Genomic DNA, 22,705 nt, shown 5'->3' with positions numbered 1-22,705 from the left:
TGATATATTCCTCATTTGATTACCAATCTTACCATATTTACAGATAAAATTGACTCGTAGTCGCTAAGGAGGATCAGATCTGGGGAATTTGGTGGATTTACAACTAATTTGCAGATGGTCTCATTAGATTTAACCATAGTTTTTTGTATTGCGTTTGTGATTTTCGCTATTGTCTACTTTAGTCAATCTAATGATGTACAATAACAATCACTGAGAGTTGTCTTGGTTTTAGTGTAGCATTTTTTGCAAGACCAAGATCAGAACCAGTCTCGCTCATCACTCAGATATTCCATTGTTTGCGAAAATATAGTTGGCGTCTCGATGAATAGATTTCTTTAGACATATATATTTGTTACTCATAATGATTTCTATCTATAAGAGCGAAAATTTATGCACGTAAGCTTCCACACTAACCGTAGTATGCATATGGAAGTTGGTGGTATTGTTAATCCGTTATTGCGTGACTCAAAGTCTTCATTTTGCATCAGTCTACTATAAAACAGACAAGTGAATTGTTTGCGTAGCGACAACGCGGCAACTTCATATGACGAAGATGCATGAATCAGAATACTTTTGTCTTGTTTCTGAGCTTTATCGAATGTATCAACTTTTCAATCACGTATTCGCATATAAATTTTAAACGTCATCTCTTTCTGTACGAATATATGTATAAAAGAAATATTGACGGATGCGTACAAGGATTCTAAAAATTTCGTGACTTATATTGTCTAGTTCCCACTTCACTTTGTGATATATTATCTCTGACGTTTGTTTTTTGATTTACGTTTATAATGGAATTTTTTGTTGTATGCCTTCTCCTTTATCGTTGGTATTGAATGGTTTCGACCTGTATAATATTTTTTTTGTTTTCTTGTATATATTTTGGTCTTGTTCGACGTATTTTTCGCGTTACTTTTCTCGTAAATTCTACATTTTCTGCAATTTTTCTTTCGTTTTTTTCCTGTTCATTTTTAGCAAGCATCTATTTTTTTTAAACTGTTCTCTTATTTGGAAGTTTCAAGCGTTTTTCAAGTTAAATGATTTTTTAGGACTTGAGCTTTGTTTTTGTTCAAGGTGTAGCACGGGAAAATTATTGAAAATAATTGCAGATAAAGTTATAATGAGAATCCGAAATTTTCAAATGGTTGTTTTTGAGATGCGGCGAGTTTAAGTATTATTATTGCTTTTATGATATTCTTCGTTTTTTTTACAAACTCTGCATATCCCAAATAACACTCAGCTTACTCTTTTATTAGCGAATTGTTTTAGAAATCTAGAAATCTTTTATAAATGCTATATGAGAAATATTATGAGTTTTTAAGGGTAATTTGGAGTATATATTAGTTTCTGTACCTTTCGGTGATTGTTGTATGTTTTATAAACAATTCTACCTAATTCTCAAGCTTCTATAGAACATCTTGTTGTTTTTTAGGAGCTTCAAGAAAAACGTCATTTAATAGGTCCACAAGTACTGTAAAATAAAACATCTATCAATAAGTCTTAGGCTTAATAAGACGAAACAATGCTGAATTTCATTCTAATCATAAATATAATGTCTTTTCCAACATATCTGCGTCATTTTTATTGGAAGATTTTTCTTTTTTCTCAAGATAAATTTCTATTTCAACGATATATTCCTCATAGGATTGTCTTCCTTGTCATATTCATAGATATAATTGACACATAGTCGCTAGGGGGATCAGATCTGGGGAATTTGGTGGATGTACAAGTAATTTGCAGTTCAATTCATTGAACTTAACCATATTTTCCATCTATTTGTGTATTGCGTTTGTGATCTTTGTTATTTTCTTCTTCAATCGGTCTAATAATTTACAGTAACAGTCACTGATAATTGTCTTGGTCTTGTATTTTTTGTAAGACCAAGTCCAAGACCAAGACCAGTCTCGTTCATCACTCAGATATTCTAGTTTCTGAGAAAATAGAGTTGGGGTAGAAGTTCTATCTCGATGAATATTAGTAGGTCCACAAGAACTGTTGTTTGCATCGTTCATACACAGAAGCTGCTTTCTGTTTAAGAAATCTGTAAGAAGTTTTATATCGCCTATACAACTATCCTTATAACCTATATAATGGAAATAGATGAATTAACGTAGTTATTGAAGTTTTTAATAATGTTACACTTCCATCTTAACTTATATTTACATTTTCTGAATCAGGTAATGAGGTAGAGAACAAAACGTATACGTAGCTATTATATTTTTTCACAGTTATTTGTCGTTAATAAAATGATTTGTGCTACTTGGTTTATTTAAAATTGAAATTCTTCAAAAAAAACATTTGTGCAATTGGTCGTTAAGGATGATTTCAATAGTAGATGCTCGTGATGACAGACTTGAAAAGCATATATTTAAAATGCCCACACTGTATTGCATTTCAACAATTTTTTCGATAATTAATTACCACATTATACCTTAGTATCCATTACGTTGAATTTTGACTTTACTCAATAGAAGATTTGTCAACTAGTTGTAAGAAAGTAATAGTTCCTGTATGACCAATTTTATTCTATATTTCTGTATAGATAGTGGAAATCGAGTAGAGCTACGAGTCATAATGAAGCAAAAGACAATTTTACGTTTGAAATAATATCATACTACCAATCTTAACAACTTTAACTATATTAGGTATTTAATATATTTAGTAATAGTTACTTTTGTCAGTTTAATTTAGTAAACTTTTATGGACAATAATTTGTGAAAATAAATTGTGTAGACAGTAGATTAATTCACTTGACAGTAAGGTATGTATGAATTAGTTTTCGATAAAATAAAGTTTGATTTACAGTCGAGTGGGGCTACCTGCAAACTTTATTTTATCCAAAACTAATTCATACATACCCTACTGTCAAGTGAATTAATTGCATAGAGAATCGAATTTCAACTAATATTTCAATTGTTACTTTATCGAATGATTAAAAAATTGAGCATATACATCAGTAAATTTCAATCCAAAAGATAATGGGAGAATAATTTTCATATTCACTTTGAAATATTAAAATGTTTATTCATTAATTCTTGAAATCCTTTGCTTGGGACAAAATATGAGTGACTCCAATAAAATAATGATCAAGCTCAACAAATCATATACAGTGTATATCAATTTATAAAAATAGGAGAAGAACAGGATGTCCTAAAAATTCCTCTACAGGAGAGAGTAGTCCAAGCGCGTAATGTTTCTGTCGCTTCGTTGAAATGTATTGTTGGTGGATAATTGATAATCCTCCGGTGAACGCTTTAGATCGCCCTGAAAAAAACCCGACAAACCTTCAACTTTCAAAATATCCGTTGATGAATTTGATAAAGAAATAATTCGAAAACCTACCATTAGATTAGTTAAAAAAATGGGATTCAGATGTAAAAAAGCTTAAGATAACAGGAAAGTTTTAATGGAGAAATACGACACGAAAGAAAAAAGAATTGAGAGAAAGTTGAGAGAATACAAACAAGAGGGACGAATATTCAAGAACATTTGTGAGCTATTTCCTCTGCATTGGTTTTAGTCCACCTGTGTTCCCTAAATAACACTAAAATCTATTGAAATATTGTCAAATCATTCATACAAACTGACTAGAAACATATATAAAAAAATGATCTGTAAGGTCTACCCTCAGATATTCAGAATTTGTTTATGTATAGGATAAATTTCAGAAACATATGTATGAATTATTTTCCACAAGTTTTTTATAATGCATAAAATTGAATTTTAAAGCATATTCAACACAATTTTATGAAAAATATAGAATTGAAAGAAGAACGAGATATTTATAAATGTTTAAGTAATTTTCACAATAAACAGTGGGCTGGCAACATTTCAAATTCATCAGTTTTTATATTTTGAATGTTAAATAGGTAATATGAACAACATTTACAGATCTTTGGGTATATTTAGAAGTATGTGTATGTCGATGCTACAATAAATATTTTCATATAGTACGATGGAAATATCCCAAAGAAAAAATTTAGGATTGTAACTCTCCATTACATCTGTTAATATACTCTGATTAAAAACTCCTACACTTACTGTTCTATAAGTTCGCTTTTGTCCTGCATGTTTTCCAGGTCTTCCTTCCAAATCAACGTGTACGTTATATATAATGTCGAAGAAATTTTCTACAACGGCCACTTTTCTGTACACCGGATCTCCTGTTGAATTCTGAAATACAAAACAAAAAATATCAATAGTGAACACATAATTTTGCGATAAAAATAGACAAGAATTATTTTTTAATGATAATAATATTTTATTATGCGTTTGTATACATTTATAATACATGAACAAGAGTGGATCAAGTGCGTAAAACTTCACAGGTTTAAGTCTCGCTCATTTTAATTTTTTTTTTTTTTTTCGAGTTATGTAGTAATACTTATTTTTAGGGGACATTCATACATGCTGAATAGAGTTACAAATAATTGCACAATGTACACCTTTATAATAGTATTGTTACTAATTGAATTCGTCTGTCTTTTTGTTAATTTGTACTAATCTTGATTAAAATATTAATGAATATATAATGTATTTTATAAGGAATCGATAAAAGCATTATAGTTTCTTCTAACCAAAAATTAAAATTACTTTTTCTTCTACTGCTACAAAAAGTGTTACATAGCTAACTAATTTCAAAACCAAATATTGCTCACACTGTGAGAAAGATTATTTCTCACAGCACTTTGCCCACACCACATATATTTATATGGAGAATCAACAAAAATCGACGAAAACTTAGTTGGATGTTGTCAACATTAAATAGTTGACACAACTGTCAGATTATAGAAGTTTTTTTAATTCTTAAGATAGTTTTCAGTCGTGGTTTGATAAAAATCGCAATTTCCATTACATATTATTTTAGTAGGATATAATTGTACCAATTTATAATAAATAATATGGGTACTGAGAGTAGTAATGATTTTGATATTTCTCCGCCAGAGATATCGAAAAAAGCAGTAAAAGCAGAAAAAAGTAACTTTAGATTTGTTTTATAAATAAAATATTTTTCGGAAATTGTACTTTTGGTATACTTTGAAGAGTTGTCGAAAATTTTAAAGGTTCATTTTTGGAAAGAAAGTCCGACAATTACGTCCCCAAAAAATCAAACATATTGACAGCAGACCAATTGCAGAGATTTTTAAACCAAGCTCCAGACAAGGAATATCTACTAATAAAAATAAATTTATTTAGGAGGAACTATTTTTAGAATTTAATTTTATTTTTCCCTTGAATTAACATAGATTTTTCTAATTAGTGGATTCTTCAGTAGATAAAATTAATTGAATAATCATTCGAAATTCTATTTCAAATTATGGTAGATAGATATTTGTACTTTCAACCAATACATTTAAATCAATGGTCAATGGTGCAGTGGATAGTGTGTCCCCTTGGGGGACTCAGTATGGCAAGAACTTTTTAGTAAAATTTTAATTCTGGTTTTTTTATTTGCAGACAGCAGTAGCTATAGATGTGCAAGGGCATGCCGTAGAGAGGAGTTGTGGAAGCTCAGAATCGATAATTTAGAAGATTTAAATTCAGCTTTACTTGAGAATTTAGATAACACGAAAACAAAAAAGCCAAGAACGTTCTCTGCAAGTGGATTTAATGAGATATATAAAAAATATGTAGCTCTTCGACCAAATTACTAACACGGAAAATATACTAGACAGATAGTTGGCATTAAAAATTTCGGTAGTATGGCTAAGACAATTGAAATTTTTTGAAAATTAGAAAATCCCCATCTATACACATGTCACTGCTTCAGACGTTCATTGGCAACAATTTCAGTGAATGAGGGAGCGCTTGAAGCGCCATGGAGGATGGCAATCCAGTACCGTGGCAGAAGGATACGTCGAAGAGACTATTAAAAATAAAATTAACGTTGCTAATAAAATCGTCAACTCGAACTCTTCACAGAAATGGAGAAAATTAACATAACAGAAAATTTAATAAAAAGAAAAGACGTTTCGAGTTCAACTATATAAAATTGTAAAAATTTTACAATCAACTACAATTTTAAATAAAATCATTTAACAGTTAAGAGGATACTTTAGTATAATTTTGGTTTTACTGATCATAAAAATAAACATTACTCTTATTCTTTCAATTTGTGCAGTTTTAGAAAAAGTATAGTGTGCAACATGTGGGAAAAGTACTTTTCTCACTCGTTCGACAAACTTCCAAACTTGTGAGAAAAGTTGAACTTTTTCCACTTGTTGCACAATATACTATTACCATTTAAACTGTATTTTCATAAAATTTTCACTAGTAGAAAAAATATTGTATGCAATTCGTGTGCAAATGCCTTTTTTTCGACGAATCTAAATCACTTGTTACATAAATAACTATTTTTATAGTCGTATACATTGGACAAACTAAAACTGTATGTTCCAGTGTTTCCGGTACTAGTTTATTACATATAATATAAGGGTAGTATTTATTTTGTGAGTATTATTACATAAACAAACAGAATATCGTAGTTTGTAGTTGTGAGACAAGCCTTTTAATATATAATGAGGAGACTCCCTGTAGATCATTGCTTGTTTCATTTGGATTCTATAGAAAGTATTTATAGAATGCGTTGTGTATTTTGTACTTAAAAATATTTTATTTAAATCCTCATAAGAGGTATTGTGGTGGAATGTGGTTAACATGTCTTGTGTTTAAAATAATAACATCCAGATCATAATCACAGTATATCATTATACTGCGATATAATTGATCAATCCAGTTATATTTTTGACAAGAGTTGTTGGAAGGGTCCTTCAATTGGATCAGACGAAGTAGAGCTCTCTGAGTATCCTTGTGGAGTCTGGATGCTTTTTCCTTAGAAAAAACTTAAGGCCTGCTTTATTATTAAGTAATGAAGATATTTGTCTCTTGCGCTTATCCTGTATATGACTCTTAATTGGTTCCTTGGACCACTCATTATTCAGATATAATGGAGACATGAATGTTTTCAGAAGAATTGTTTGCTAAACATAAACTAAGTTCATGTATCATATATTTTGTCATTTTACGTATTTAGAGAGCCTTATTTTGTTCGCTCACCTCTATTTACCGAAACTTTGCATTTTTGGATTGAATATTGTGTACCAAATTTACTTATAAATTCAAATAAAACGTCACAGTAAATCAATATTATGAAATATACATGCATATTTGATGCAGAATTTATTTAAGGTAGTCAAGATGTAATGGAATTGATTACCTTCTTGAAGTGACCTAAATGAATAGCTAATAAAAATTGAAGTTCCCATCTAGTGTGAATAATTGTTGAAAACATGAATAATGACGACATTTTCAGTACAAGCCGAACTTTCGAAATTTTTTGATCTTCATATCGTTATAAAAATACTTCAGACGTGCTAACATTATTTGCGATACCTTTTCCGTCTGATGACGATCCTTACAACGAACGTGACTATTTTTGCAGTGGTCATCTTTGCATGTACCCACATCAACCGGTAATTCTATCTTACAAGACCTTTTTCCCGAGACTATTCACATATTATAACCATAGTAACAGCTACCGGCGGTATTTTCGAATGGATATCCAAGGGAAAGTATATTTTTCCTTTGTGCAGAAAAGGTCGTTTCGGGATCCGGAGAGCTGCACCGTTGGGGTTTAGAGGGCGTAATAACCGACCCCTTACGACCCCCAATTCCTTTTCGAGAGAACGACGTCGGTCATATAAACCCCCGCTATCCCTCTTTGGTTGGTCACCGACATTGGCGTGCACCAAAATTATTCTATTCGAAGAAAAAATACTGTGGAAATATTTGGACTGATTGAACATTAATTATTATTTCTAAATAAATAACATACATTTATTCAAACGACCAAAATTTTCGTTTCCGGAAATTATCATTGACTGGAGAGAAGACGGAGAATTTGTTCAGAAACTCGTTAAGATATACGAGGAAGTCATAAGATATGATACATTGACAATTATTTTACAAAAAAAATAGTAAAAAACTAGGATTTAATATAAGAAATAAAGTAGAGATTAAGAAAAACGTAATCATCGCAGTAGTGGAAGTGGTACAAAGAATTTATAAAAAAATTAGTTATTTGATAAGGAGTGTACAATAAAATTTAAGCACACAGCTTATAAAAACAAAAAGAACAAAATGACTGAGAAATAAATCGTAAGAGGGGGTTAGGGATTAGGGTAGTTATTCGTTCATTGTTCTAAGAAGTTATTTAATTTCGTGATCTCAATCTGCCTACCTCACGTAATGAATGGTTAATTCCAAGGCCTCAATCTGCATACTTCACACTTAAAAATGGAAACATCGACTGTAAACTGTAAACACAAACTCGTGATAAAAAACCTTAGAATAGGATTACAAAGGATGGTAGAATCTTACTTGCGTATATAGTCTACAGATTTAGCAAATGACTTTTCCCTTGTAATTGTAAGTTAAGGTTGTTAAATTTTTTCAGATTTTCTTTTAAAGCAAGAAACTAAGAAAATGAGGCAAAAATTGAATAAAATCTTGATAAACTTGCACCTTCCGTCAACCAACTTACTTCGGTATGTAACAGCAATCATTGGAAGTCTTCATCATTTCCATCGCACAATTTTCCAAATACGCGCGAAATCAATGCATTGTTTCTTATTTTGTAAACTACATGAATCACAAATTGAAGCGATTGATACAATCTATACTCAAATTTTTCGCACAGTGAATTGCATTCTTATTTATATTGGAGGAGAATCGAACAAATTCATGCAAGATTGTAGGCACATACACCACAAGTCGTATTAATTTGTACGTCTGAACAAGCCAACATTTTAGTTCTTCGTTATCGAAACCAAATGTTTACGGACCCCTACTTAGGATCCCTATTTTGTATCACGCCCAAAGTAGACCTCGTCGAGTCCCCCGTGGACCATTGGACCACTTTGAGAAACACGGTTTTGGATGGTATAATTGGTAAATCCAAATTTTACACACAAGGTACTAAAATCGCGGAGCTGATTATAAATTATTAATACGTATTATCTGATTTGATTGATCTCAATTATCAAGTATGATAGACGTCTTTCGATTATTTATTAAACTCTGAGGTATTTTTAACTGACCAAAGCACACACCCTGGGTTATATGGAACATTCGCTTCTAATTTTTTTTATTTAATAATTGCTGCAGTTGCTATTTTTTGTTTATACATCATAGTTGTGATTCCAAAGATTTATATAATACTAAAATTAGTTAGTTTGTATATGCAGTTTTTCCAATTCCCTTTTAACTCAGACTTATGAGTATTAGCCCAAATGTGTAGTTGTTATATAACATAGAGTATAACAGAAGTTTTTAATTGAATTATTGCGGTAATTATATCCAAACTACGTCCCATATTTTCCTGTACCGGGAGACTATGTTTTCCTGAGCTCAGTTGGCGGCGAAGTTGTGCCGAATCATCCTCAACCCTGAGGACCTCTGGTGTATCCGCCCTTCTCTATACGACCGGACCTACTCTAGGATCTCGGGTATTTACCACCCATTCCCTAGCGACCCCAACCAGTGCCGGTACATGTTCAATTAATTATCTCAGAAATTTAGATATCTGCATACTTTTCTATACAAAAAGAAAAAAATTTTTTGTTATAATTTCGAATTATATCAATGTTTCCTCATTTTGTAAAAAGATAACACTAGTTTCTTCTTCAGTGACCCCGAAAATATAACATAGAAATTATCAAGTGATTTGTACTGCTATTTGGAAATGACTTTCTGCGAGTGTTTCGGTCGTTGACATGTCTTTAGAAATGTGCGCTTTGGAAAGCTGGATTCACATAGGCTGCGGTTACTTTATACAAGCAAAATAAATAGCCATTAAAAAAATTTTAATTCAATCTTCTGTTAGTATTTGAATCTTTGGCGTGTGCGTTATCTGCGTATTCACCAAATATTTAAAACAATCTGCCCAACTCGATGAAACGTTAATAACGAGACATATATAAAGATTACAACATAAGCATTAATTTTAATATATATATAATATCTGAAAGCAAAATCACAAGTTTCTAGAAAGTACGAATCGAGAAAAACAATCCCTTTTACCGGGTTATTCTGCTACGACTCAAACTTATTGTTCATGAAGGGCAGCATTAAGCTAATTGAATAATACATTGCTAATTATAGAGTAGACAGACTGCCGTTCGTAAGCACTTTACTTGTGGGGCTACCTCTATTTTCTTTCTATTGGGAGAAAAAGGGGTGAGAGATAGCGAAAGGAAAAGATGAAGGGACGAAAATTACAAAAATTGATTATTAATTTATATAGGTCTTCTCAAAGCTTTCAGATTGAATTTACTGTTACTGGAGATTGTGCTATAAATAAAAATTGGAGGATGAAACTAGGAAAAATCGATGATATATTGAACTGGGGGAGCATACAAAGGACGGCCAGAAAGTGATGACATTTTCTTAATTAAAATGCCAACTAATGAGTTTCTTTTTTTGATCAATAATGTTATCACTCCTGTTATCAAGAATATTGACCGATGAAATCTTGTAACAATCGGAATAAATGGAAATCCGAACGTATCGGGCGAGTATGGTGGTTGAACCTCCAATCAAATTCATTCATACTTTCCAAGGTTCGTCTTATTTTTATCTTTCATTATCGTGTTGCGGAATAAGACCTTTTTGGTTGACAATCATCGCATAGTTTTCGATTGAAAATGAGTTCAATCTATTCAGTTACTCACGATAAAGATCTGCATTATGTCCAGGTTTCAGCAAATCAAAATGTACAATTTCGCTTATACTCACCAAACACAGAACTACTTTTTTGGGATAGGTATACACCTGTTGATCCGCACTACTTCGTGGTTACTCATTTCGAGACAGCGACTACTTGCATTAGGATATTATCTCCAGTGATCGAGCTATCAAAAACCTGTTCCCTATGATGCTGTTGAACGTGAACGTGATAGACGGATCTAAATATTTGTTTTTGGATGATCGACTGAGATTGGTAAAAGGTTTTTGAGACTTCCTTGACTTTTTGCCATGGATTTACTTCCATCCTTAGCATGTCGGTGTCTAATATTATTTGTTTTTCTGATCGATAGAAGTTAGAGTTATCAAAATTACCGGAAGTGAGCTTATAGAAATTATAGAACAATCCTTGGCAATTACACACGTCTAATACGAAAAGTATCCAATGCCAAATATGCTCATCAGATATTTGAGTAGCCAATATTTTGAAAAACACTGAAATAAGTCGAAACGTCAATTTTTATCTTTTTTTTTTAAATTATTAAAAAAAACTAATTTTTAATCATAAGACACCTAAAATCAAGAACATTTAGAAGAATAAAAATGTAAAAAGTCTTGGAGGCGACTTCGAAGTACTCAATGAGGTGACGAATGTCGACAAGCAAAAATGATATTACTTTTCGGTCCCACAATATTTTGTTAATAGGAAAATTTGCTTTTGAGCTAATGTTTCAATTTAAAATAAAATCTAACTACAAGTCCTTGATTGGAAGTGCTTGTATAAACATTTACTGTAGTTTTAGTATAGTTTTAACTATAGTATAATCAAAAGAATAGTCATTATTAACTTTTTCAAATGTTTACTTTATCTACTTGAATATATTTTTGATATTTTATATTTGTACCATGATATGTACCGATATGAAATAATTTAAACCGCTTGGTTTGAACTAACAATAGATTGAAAAAAAAATAAGTGAAGGAATGTATCTAGTAGCGCCACCTCTTTCAATAGATACCAACCTTCTACTCCGCTTTTAACAGATATATAGAGCCCTTAGATAGGGTTGATTTCAGCGTATGTTCAAGTATCCTTCCTCAGATGTCGCTAGTGTTATAGTAATCGATAAGATTGTAAGAGGGAAATTCAACGAGTCTTTTTAAATATATTTTGTGAAAAGTTTATAAGAGTAACAAAAAACAATAGAAACTATCTCAGAATAAAACGAAATAAACCTGGTTATTTGGTACTCTAAATTTGTCTCAAAAGTTCACGAGCTAAAGTTAGATAAGGTCTATTACTTTACAGATAAACTAAGTAAGAATAAGACATTAACAATTTAATTCGGGGACCCTAATCTGAATGTAGCAATCAATTATATTTCAAATTTTCTACAATAGAGAAAACATTAATAGTATATAACACATCGAAGTGGGAAGAATTTCATTATTTTGAAAGATTAGATATAGGTTAGCTATGATCTTGAGAGGTCTAGAGGTGTCTAACCTTAAATGGCGTTAGTAATGACAGCATTGTTGTAAATAAATTTGAGACTGTCTTATGGCACACAATGATGTTTAAACAATATGTGTAATCGTTGCTTCAGACAATTTTTCTTTGGCAATGAGATGCGCAAACAAGGGATGGTGTTGTCATGTGATGAAATCGTATTTACAATTCTTATTACAATATCGAAAACTGCAAATGAAGTGGGCATTGTTTGATATTTTTTATCCATTAGTTTATAAACTGGCAGGTGAGGAATATTAGCAATAATGATGGATAAGTACAACAGACTCGATTGGTTATGTATTCTTTCGATAGATCAATAGGCATTCTGTTGGTTATGACACTTTATACAAATTCTTCATTCTTCAGTAATTTTGGAGCGTTATTAATCAATTAATAAGTGATTATATCTATTCTGTTTTCACTTTTATGTAATGGATTTTGCGGATTATGTATTGGATAGATATGAGAATATTGATATTGTATAATTTTTTCAGCAGGAACGAAAGTCCTATACAGTAAGAGACGAATCGATAATTCTGTTATTCTATCAGTTCCCATTTTCATTCAACAAGAAAAAATTAAACAAAGCTAACAGAGATCTGAAAAAGTTATTATTAAACCAAAAAATGAATCAGTCCAGAAATTTCTTGAAAGAAGCAACGAACTACTCACTGTGGCGGGCAACAAGAAAAATAAATACACCATAGCAACCTAATCCACCTATTAAAGACGAAGATGGAAAATGAACCAGAAATAACAAACAGAAAGTTGATGCGTATGCCAAACATTTATCAAATACATATAAACCGTTTGATAGTGAAGCTAACAAAGAAGACAAGGAGGAAATAAATTTTTTATAATAGTTTTAGTCGTCAAGAAATCAAAGAAACGATTCTAAAAGAGAATAATCCTAAGAAACACCAGGATATGATAACTGGCAGAATTCTCCAGAAGCTAACAAGAAAAAGAATGAAAGCAATTCAATAAATATTCAATGCAGTTATTTGACTCAGACATTTTCCTCGGCAGTGGAAAGTTGCTAAGATAATAATGCTCCCGAAGCTGTTAAAAATATAACAAAACTGAGTTGGTATGAGCCCATAAACCTTATACCAATATAACCCAAAAAAAAAACAAATGGAATCTATACTGCTCAATAAAAACATTATTCCTCACCATCAATTCGAATTTCGTAGAAAGCATGGCACAGTGGAGCAAGTTCATCGAGTAGTCAAGCAGGTAAGCAATGAGGTAAAAAAATAAAGGTATTGCTCCGCCATCTTTATAGATATCAGTGAATACTTTGACAAAGTATGGCCCCCAAGTATAAAGTAAAATAATGAAAAAAGTAGTACCATATCGCTTTATCCTATTTGCATAATAGATCTTTTCTACGAGAATATACTGATATACAATTTGAGTCCGGAATACCCCAAGGAATGGTTTTGGGACACAGCAATATTAACGTCTCACAACAACATGAAACAGCAACGAGAAATCCACAAAATAGAATTAAATCTCAACATATTACATTTAGACAAGAGACTAACGTGGAAAACATTCATATTCAATAAGAGAAAGCTGGGACTTGGACTTCAATAAAAACCTAGTATATAAAAACATTATAAAACCCATTTGGGAATACAGAATATACCTGTGGGATCTGCTTCCCAGTCAAATCCAGGAATCATACGTGTATTTCAGAATTTTAATGAACGTTCCATGGCATTCCTTTTCACTAGGTTTAATTAAATATTTATCCATGTAGTCAAAACAGAAGAATATAGCTCAAAAGGGGAGATATTTTAATGAAAATCTTTTTTACATGTCAAATTTTGACATGTAAAAAATTACCGTGTGAAATTGTCACCTTTTGTTTAATTATTATAGTTTAAACTCACATATAGAAGGAGCCTGGACCATTCAAACATTTATTTTGTACCAGTTGTTGAATTTTTTAAATTCGTTATTAAAAAACTGGATGAACTCTAACATTCTGAATATTATGCGACATTATTATCTTCATTCTACGTAAAGTTTTGTGATAGAGACATTATCAAAATTTTACATGTTAAAAATTAATTTTCTCAGTTATGATTTCATCAAACTTATAAAACTTTTTATTGCTGAACACATGACTAAAATCTCTTTCCGACAAGGTACCAAACGTCCCCTTTTCTTATTAAAAATTTTGTAGGTGGTGCTTCTAATTCAGAGGGGGTTCTGGAAGGGGATAATATTTTCATACTGTAAATTGTCAATTCAAGTATAAAAATCGACCTGTTTCTGGTTTTTTCCACATAGTACATAATAACGCTAAAATTGAATTTATTCCATACATATTGGACCGCATCATATATGAATAAAGAAATGTGCGAGCGGTACAAATTATCACTGCTGAGCAATTAAATTCAAAATAAAGAATGATACAAATTGAGGAATTCAATCGAATATGAATCAAAATCATAGAAGTAGAATCTTTGTACACAAATCCTCTCGGACCATATTTTAGTGGTAGTTTATTATTAGCTAAAAATGATCATTAAGTTTGAACAGTAACAAAATTGTTATCATTAAACAGTTTACAGTGATACATAAAAGAAAATTTTGCTATTCTGCCGATAATTAAGTTTAAAATATAACTCGAAATGCCAAACTTCATTAATTCCAAGTTTTACCCTTGTTAACGAATTTGAAAACCAGCCCTTTCGGTATATATCAGAACATCGCATCGTACAGACTTTCGCCTAAAACTCAGCCCTCTTGATCTCCGCGCTTCGACAACTCTAATCCCTAGCGAATTCGTTGAAAAGATTATTTCCTCTCTCTCTGTCTCTCGCTTTTCAGTAGCTGCTCCGTTATAATTCATATTAGAGGGGTCCCGACTCAATTTAATATTGGTGAAGAACAGCTCTATTCACACTTTATATCTATTGTTTAAAAATGAAAATAAGTCAAATAATCTATCAACTGTAAATGCTTAATCGTGTTTATACGCAACTGTTTAGATTTATTGATGAAAGTAGAATTAATCGTAGACCAACGAGACACAAAGTTCATAAAGTTTCGTTTCATCTCAATTTCCGTTTTGCATTTTATACTCTCACTTTTTGTACGTCAGTATAGTTAAAGTATATAATCTTATGGTTTCAATGCAATAAGGAATAACTTGAATACTGAATAGAATATTTTGTATTTGGAAGTAAAGGTTCTCTCATGAACATTAAGATGAATATCATTAGTTCTTGAAATGAAGCTTCGCTGAAGTTTTCAGTTGGTATAATTTATTCAACATTTGCCAAATAATAGATTATTTAACCCTCAGCTACTCTTGAAGACATCCATCCTTCGTACGTTTTTAGTAGAGGACCTTCTAAACCATTTAAATTCCTTTGATTCCGGTAGATTCAAAAACTCAACAACCAAATAGAACAGTTTGCAAATTTGATAAAAAACTTCGTAATTGATTCAAAAAGACGCTGATTATGTAAACGGCTTGTATTCTATTGAAACTAAATCGAATAATAACAATATGACAGTGACAGAAAGAATGATTGTTGATAAGCCACAATAACTGTAGATACAACAGATCTCCCCCAGTAATGTGGAGGTTGAACGAAAAATCTTCATTGGATATAGTTTCTGAGGTAGTTTAAGCTTTTTTAGTGCGGTTGGAACGGCGCATCTTGTGGTTTCTGCGTCGTAGACAGCGGCTGCTCTTCTTGAGGTTGTTCTTCTTGGGTTGCTGACTACTGCTGAAACGGCAATTCAAATGGATCATGACTCTCAAGAGTAGTATTTTGTCAATGATCTTGAGAAATGCCAAATACAGTTGGAAGGAGACGAATGTTGTTTCTTTCATCAATCTGTGTTTCAATTGAACCGCTCCGACTTGGCATCCTGCCAGGCCCCACCTGAACCCTCTCTCCCACTGACAAGGAACTTTTAGCCATTGTAACTGATGAGAATTTTGACTCCTTTAGCGAAAAAGTAGCATTCAGTTCGGTCTGTAACTTCCTTTAGGTAGGATTCAGCTGAAGATGTTCCAGGCGCAGTCGGGGCGGCTGCCTTAGATGCATCAAAGTTTTAAAACGGGAATATTGAATCTTGGGATTGTGTGGCAACCATAATACTGCAGCTCATGAACTTGGAACTGCTTCTTCTCTTCATTGTGGTAATCTGGTGATCAATATATGTTCACTTGGTTTTGCTTCATCCTCGTCGCCAATTTGTTTTAGCAAATTGATTGGAAAGGAATTTGTTGAATATGAATCAAATATAAATAATATGTATTTGAAAATTGAACAATCACTTATTTATCCACGAATTTATCATACTCTACTATTTAATTGCCCAACTTTTTATATCGGTATTGTATCGGATATTTTCTGGAAATAGTAGAATCGTTCATCATAAACTATTTTTCATCTAGCGCCTAATTATTAACTTGTACAAATGTAAGAGTTTTTGATTGTTTGGGACTATAGCGGATAAAAACTTCACTTTCAATACTCATACGTCAATACATGATTATCTTTTATTGAAATAAATGGAGAAATTGGCAAATATATATAACGGTATCAATTAATTTTATTTTTCACCTCAAAGCAATCTGGTATGACCTGATCACAGGCAGCGTTTTGAAGAAACTTCCAACAGAATACATTATAATAATAAATAATCATTATATTACAAGGCATGATAAGCTTAGGTTATTTTCCACTTCAGTGGAAATTAGCCCAGATAATTCTCATCCAAATACTCGATCCTACTGATGCAAACTATTGGGGGTTGATAATTAGTAAATTAGTGACATCTTGATGCTGATATATCTCAAGCAGTTCCAAAGTTTCATGGCTTTTAAAATTTCGTGGCAAACCTTCCATCATGGAAACGCATCCTCCTAGTAAACTGCACGAATTCTTCTGCAGGTTTGAAATAATGAAAAAGTATTACATAATATATTTTTTTCAAAAAATTAAAAATTTTTAAAATTCTTGTACTTTTTAACAGGAACAATGATGAACAAAACTCTCTTCATAAAACTATAACCCCAAATGCATCAGTAAATGGGAAATCAAGTTTCCTCAATTGGACTAGTGGCTCTCAATATACCGCCACCAACACAAAAATATTCGTATAGAATATTATTGTTATATTTTACAAGACCCTGAATTAAATAATGTAATTAAATATTTCAAATCAAGTGTTGCTATCAAATTATTGGGACCTCTTTACGTGGAATAAAATAATTTCAATATTATATAATAATAGATTCTATTTGTGAATATATTCTACTTCTTGCAGCGCACCTGACACTATTATCCAACATCCGAAGAACCGCAATCTCTGTCCGGGTTTACATAGGATACTGGCATCCAGGAAAATTTCCTAGAGCCCATATCCTGTCGAAGCCGTTTCGTTAGGGTATTACCTGGAACGCCGCCGGCGTCGTTTCCATGTGATTGACAGAAGGGCGAGTTTTTTTATACCAAAGGAAAATCCGAGAAAAAAGGAATTTAGGATCGGGGATCTGGATAATGGACGATGTAAGAGTTATTGGTGGTTTTACGGATATTTTCAACTATTCCGACCCAATTTAGTTTGATTTGTTTCTGATCTGTGTGTTATTTGGTTGTATAGTACATCTTATTCGATATTGATATCTATTTCAGAACGCGAGTAGATTTTGAAACAAATTTATTCATATTCAAATACAAATTACAAATCCTGAAGTCAGTTAATTTTAAATGCCAAACTTTTAGTAGAGTACGAAAATTACGACGTTATCAGTTTTGACATAGTCTACTTCACTATGCCATGTTATAAACTACTTGATTTGAAAGGTAAGTTACGTGGTGCACGCCATGAATTTTTAGCGTAACATGAATAAAGAAAAATAATCGCAGTTTTTTCTTAATATTTTATAACACACTTTTCAGAACGTTCAACTGAAGCTTTTATGCCTCTGTAAAAATATGATGTATCTTCACAGTCAAATAGTCTGTAAAAATATTCAGACGGGGCCAGATCAGGACGATATGGTGGGCGTTCAATCTTCGTGTACAATATCCTTGGAGTAATATGCCGCGTTCACGTTCACTCAATTGCTGTTCAATATTCTTGTACATTGAATAATTATACATTAAAATAAAATCAAGTAAAATTCCTATTTTTTACGTAGAAATATAAAACCGTTAATATATTAGGTTGGGTTAGATGCAATTAGCTTCATAGCAACCGATTATAATCACGTCGTACTTCCATACGCATTTAAAGCTCCTATACTGTAAGGAAAATAATTAGAAAAAAAATCGCTCGGTTCGATCTCGAAGTTGTAAACGGGAAAATCATCCGGCATTCGTTATCCACTCATCCGAACAACTCTGTCGGTATAACAGCGAGCTGTCGCGCTCGCATTAATATTGCAAGAGACGTGCCCGATTGTCTAACGAGGGAGGCGGCATGAGTCGGCCGAGGGTAAAAGGGAGGAGGCGGTGTCGGTTTTGTGAAACCGGCAACGAGGGACCGTAAATGGCGGCGGTAGTTCGAACACGCCGGAAAGGATCGGGTGGTGGTTCGTGGCCCCTAAAGCCCCACTGTTAGTTTGTACCGAACCGGTTGACAGGTCAAACTGCACGGATAAACAAGCACAGAGACGGGCTTATAAGGGTTATATACGATTTTTTATCACGCGAAAAACTCAACTGAGTTAGCTATAAATGTTAGAAACAATATAAAAAATACAATTGGATAGGAAGAGTAATTTTAGTTACCCAAACTTACTAAAAAGCAAATTTAAAATCTTATTAGTATTATATTGATATTAGGTACTACGAAGGTTTTCTTAAAAGTTTCTGACCTAACAAACACTCAACCTGAAGATGTCAGCACTTATAAATGTAGCTTCGGAAATATATCTGGGCATATGTTGAGAAATTCTCACTAAAATTTCAACAATTTAAGATGCTCATTTTCTGTTCGATAACCGTAAGTGGTTGATTGACCACCCACCATATTTACCAGATCTGGCCCACAGTAACATTTTCTCGTTTCGTAACCTTAAAGTTTCATTTGCAGGTGAAACATTTTAATAAATCATTTTCAATGAGGCTGTAATCATATTCTTAGCTTTTCTACTATTTTTTCTATGTTTAGTGATGCATCAAACATTGTATGGACATCTGTTTAAAATTTGTTTTTTGTATTTTAGTATTATTAGTATGTATTTTGTGATTTTAGTTATTCCATATAAATCTTTACTGAGGGCAGACTAAAAAATTCATTTGTTTCGTTAAACCTTTCACTCTATCACTCCAATCTATCTACCTCTAAAGCACTCGAATATCGTATTGGTTGTAGCTAGCAGCACATGCCTCAATCTATCTCTCATAACCTCTATCCATTACCATACGATAGCTCTAAGATCTTTTACTAAATTGCTCCAACCACTAAAGTCGAAGGTGTTTATTTTCTACTCAAATAACAATGCTTATATAATATTATATATTCATTTTGTGGCTTACATTTTATCAACATCATTTTCGCTTTAATCGAGTTACTCATCAGATCTTTCAATAGAGCGGCTTATACAGAGCCATCAGTCTTTCGAGGAAACTGTATGACTGAAGCAGTATCGACAGAACCGAGCCGTTTGGTCCTTCGTGTAGTTAAAACTTTAGAAAACATAAAACTATACTTTACTACGTGATAATTTTATCTTTTATACATAAAATGCAACTGAAGTAAACAGGGCAGGGTCCTATTAGATAAAAAGGTGAAGAATAGAGAACACAAAAAAAAACAATTAAATGAATATAAGTTTCGATTTAGACTTATTAATAATCATATATGAATGTTTAGGAAACTTAAAAGAATTCATTGATGATGGAGTGAAGAAAATTTTTTCCAGAATCAATGCAATGAGATTAGATTGATTATGTTCACAATTACAACACAAACTTGAGAAATGACCCATTTTAGCGTCAAAATGCTAATTTCAACACAACAACTCTTAACTTCATTTTATTTTTCAAATCAGGAATCGGTATATCAATCTTGCAGCTAATATTCATTCAGGTATCTACTCTATACCCTCTATATGTAGAATTATTATTACTTTCGTTCTATAGCCAGTTGTTAGCCAGGTGTTACTGCTATTAAATTATATAAATCCCAAATAATCGAGCTAGGCACAAAAGAGCAAATTCGCGCGGTTGCTTGCTTAATGAGATACAAGGGCCACTCGATTTTTTTGAAATGCCACCAAACTAGAGGAGTTAAAGCTGACACTGTTGTAATTTTATATACCACTTTCATTGAGTAGTAAGCTTTGACTATAGTTGAATCACTACTATATGAACTCATCCTGTGCATGATCTGTTTAATTGAACATCAAAATTTTGAACGATTGCAAGGCGCATTTGGTGATAAAAGTCCTTTTTGAGCAACTGTTGTACCTCTGGAAATATTGAGAAAGTGAAGATGTTTTACTTTTTGTGCCATTCAGGAAACTCTTGATGTTACTTGATCAATAAATGAACGGGAAACAGGGGACATTGTATTTTTTTAAAATACTGACATGTGATGAAACATATTAACCCGCTAAGAGAGTCCTGTGTGGATTCCCGAAGATTCACCAACAATAAGAATGGCGGTTAGGCGGAGAAGCAAAGGTCTGTTAAAAAATTATGTACGTAGTTTTCTCTCGTAGTTTATAATTAGTGGGAGCAATGAAGCTTGAAGATCAAAGAGCAGTTACAGAAAACTGGTACAACACAAACAGTTTACCTGCAGCACTTGAGTTAGTTAAAATTAGCGGGTCAATGTTACATTATCATAATGTATCGTCACACTCTGCACACCAGACAGTTTGAATTCACTTGAAAATTTACCTTTTCGCCTGTTTTCACCATGTGTGATTTCTGGATATTGTTTAACGCAAGAAATATTTACGTGGTCGATGTTTTACGTCAGAGGAGCAATACATCATCATTTTTTGTAAACATTCCAAAAAATGACTGGCTCTAAGCTTCGGTTACAAAACTGAATTGATGTGCGTGGTTTCACTTTTACAACAGATAACATGATTTTAAAAAATAGACTTGTAATTTTCTTATATTTCCAAATATATATCACCCTCGTCAGCCTCGTATAACTTTCGAACTTCTAGTGAATATAGTGATGCTCTAAAGAGTCCAAATAGGTATTACTGTACAGGGTTAGTTAGTGTTTATCGCTATTAATAATTAATTAATATTTTAAGGCTACTAAGACAAAAATTTGTTTGGTTGCTAATAGAAAAGAGAATAGCAGATAACAAATTGGAAACAGTAATGTCGCAAATAATAATAACCCGTAATTGCCGTATTGATTCAAATCGATACAATATGCAAGTTGTTGTTGATCATCTACATAAATAGGTCAGTATTAATTATCATTGATTATGCTCATTACTTGCTGTTTTATTAATTTGTATGATTCACAAGCACAACAATTAATTTTTCCGAAAAGATGAACGTGTTATAGAGCTTGATGCATGGTAATCTATCTCTAATTCCATTTACATTTTTGAAATTCTATGTTTGTGTTGTTGGCTTGTTGTGGATACTTGTGTTTAATCCATTAAACAAATATGCTCTTTCTATCAAAATATTTCTCATAATAGAATTGATAGTTAAATACATACACTACTGGTCAAATGTTTTATCTACCATTACTTACATCCTTTAATTAAATTTCATAATAATTCACTTCGATAAATTTCGCTTTTTAAAGAGAAGGTCGAAACGGTGTCTTACAAACCAAAAATTATAGTGTCCGTTAATTGTTTCTTTTATATCTTGTCGGTGAGTGCAACAAGTTAGAACTTGTTTCGGTTTTAAGATTGTAGTTTATCCCAGTTAGCCCTGTGAGACACGACAACGTGCTGTAATTAATACTTTTAGATGAAGACATCCTTTTGTGATGTTGGTATAGGCAATTTTAGACTTATATATCAGTTGAAGCTGGTGCATTAATCGCAAGTCTTCATAGTCTGGGCAAAGTTAATCGTACCATTGTCGCCAAATCAAAAATACCTCGACGTATCGTGGTTTACAATGTAAAAAAGTATACATCCAGTAGGAGCTTTGGTATGTATTGTACTGATCAATAAATGCGATCGACACTTCACGGCCCAAGAAATAGCAGCTCAGATCAAGAAATCTAGGGATCTGCCTTAAAGTATTTATATATTGAAAAAGAGATTGATAGAACCTGAATTTTTGAAAAAGGTAGAAGTGAAGAAACCTCTTTAAAGACATCAAAATAGAATTGAAAGATTACAGTGGTCTAGAGAATATAGAAATTGGATGCATGAAGGGTGGGAGAGAGATTTATGAAGTGATGAGTTAAACTTTGAGGCGGAAGCTCGGTGTTGGTTTGAGTATGTTTTGGAGGAGAAAGAGT

General features: G+C 32.3%; 1 protein-coding gene across 1 annotated transcript in view; it reads right to left on the bottom strand.

The window, feature by feature from the left end:
- Positions 1-22,705, bottom strand: part of LOC130893039 (uncharacterized) — a 155,322-nt gene that overhangs the window by 24,330 nt on the left and 108,287 nt on the right. Inside the window, exon 2 of the mRNA XM_057798805.1 lies at positions 4,042-4,173. Within this exon, the coding sequence (XP_057654788.1) occupies positions 4,042-4,173 (132 nt within the window). The remainder of the gene's footprint in view (positions 1-4,041; positions 4,174-22,705) is intronic.

Source organism: Diorhabda carinulata, chromosome 4 (assembly GCF_026250575.1).
Source record: "Diorhabda carinulata isolate Delta chromosome 4, icDioCari1.1, whole genome shotgun sequence".
Lineage (NCBI taxonomy): Eukaryota > Metazoa > Arthropoda > Insecta > Coleoptera > Chrysomelidae > Diorhabda > Diorhabda carinulata.
The sequence above is the reverse complement of the archived record's forward strand: the minus strand, read 5'-3'. Positions and strand labels throughout refer to the sequence as shown.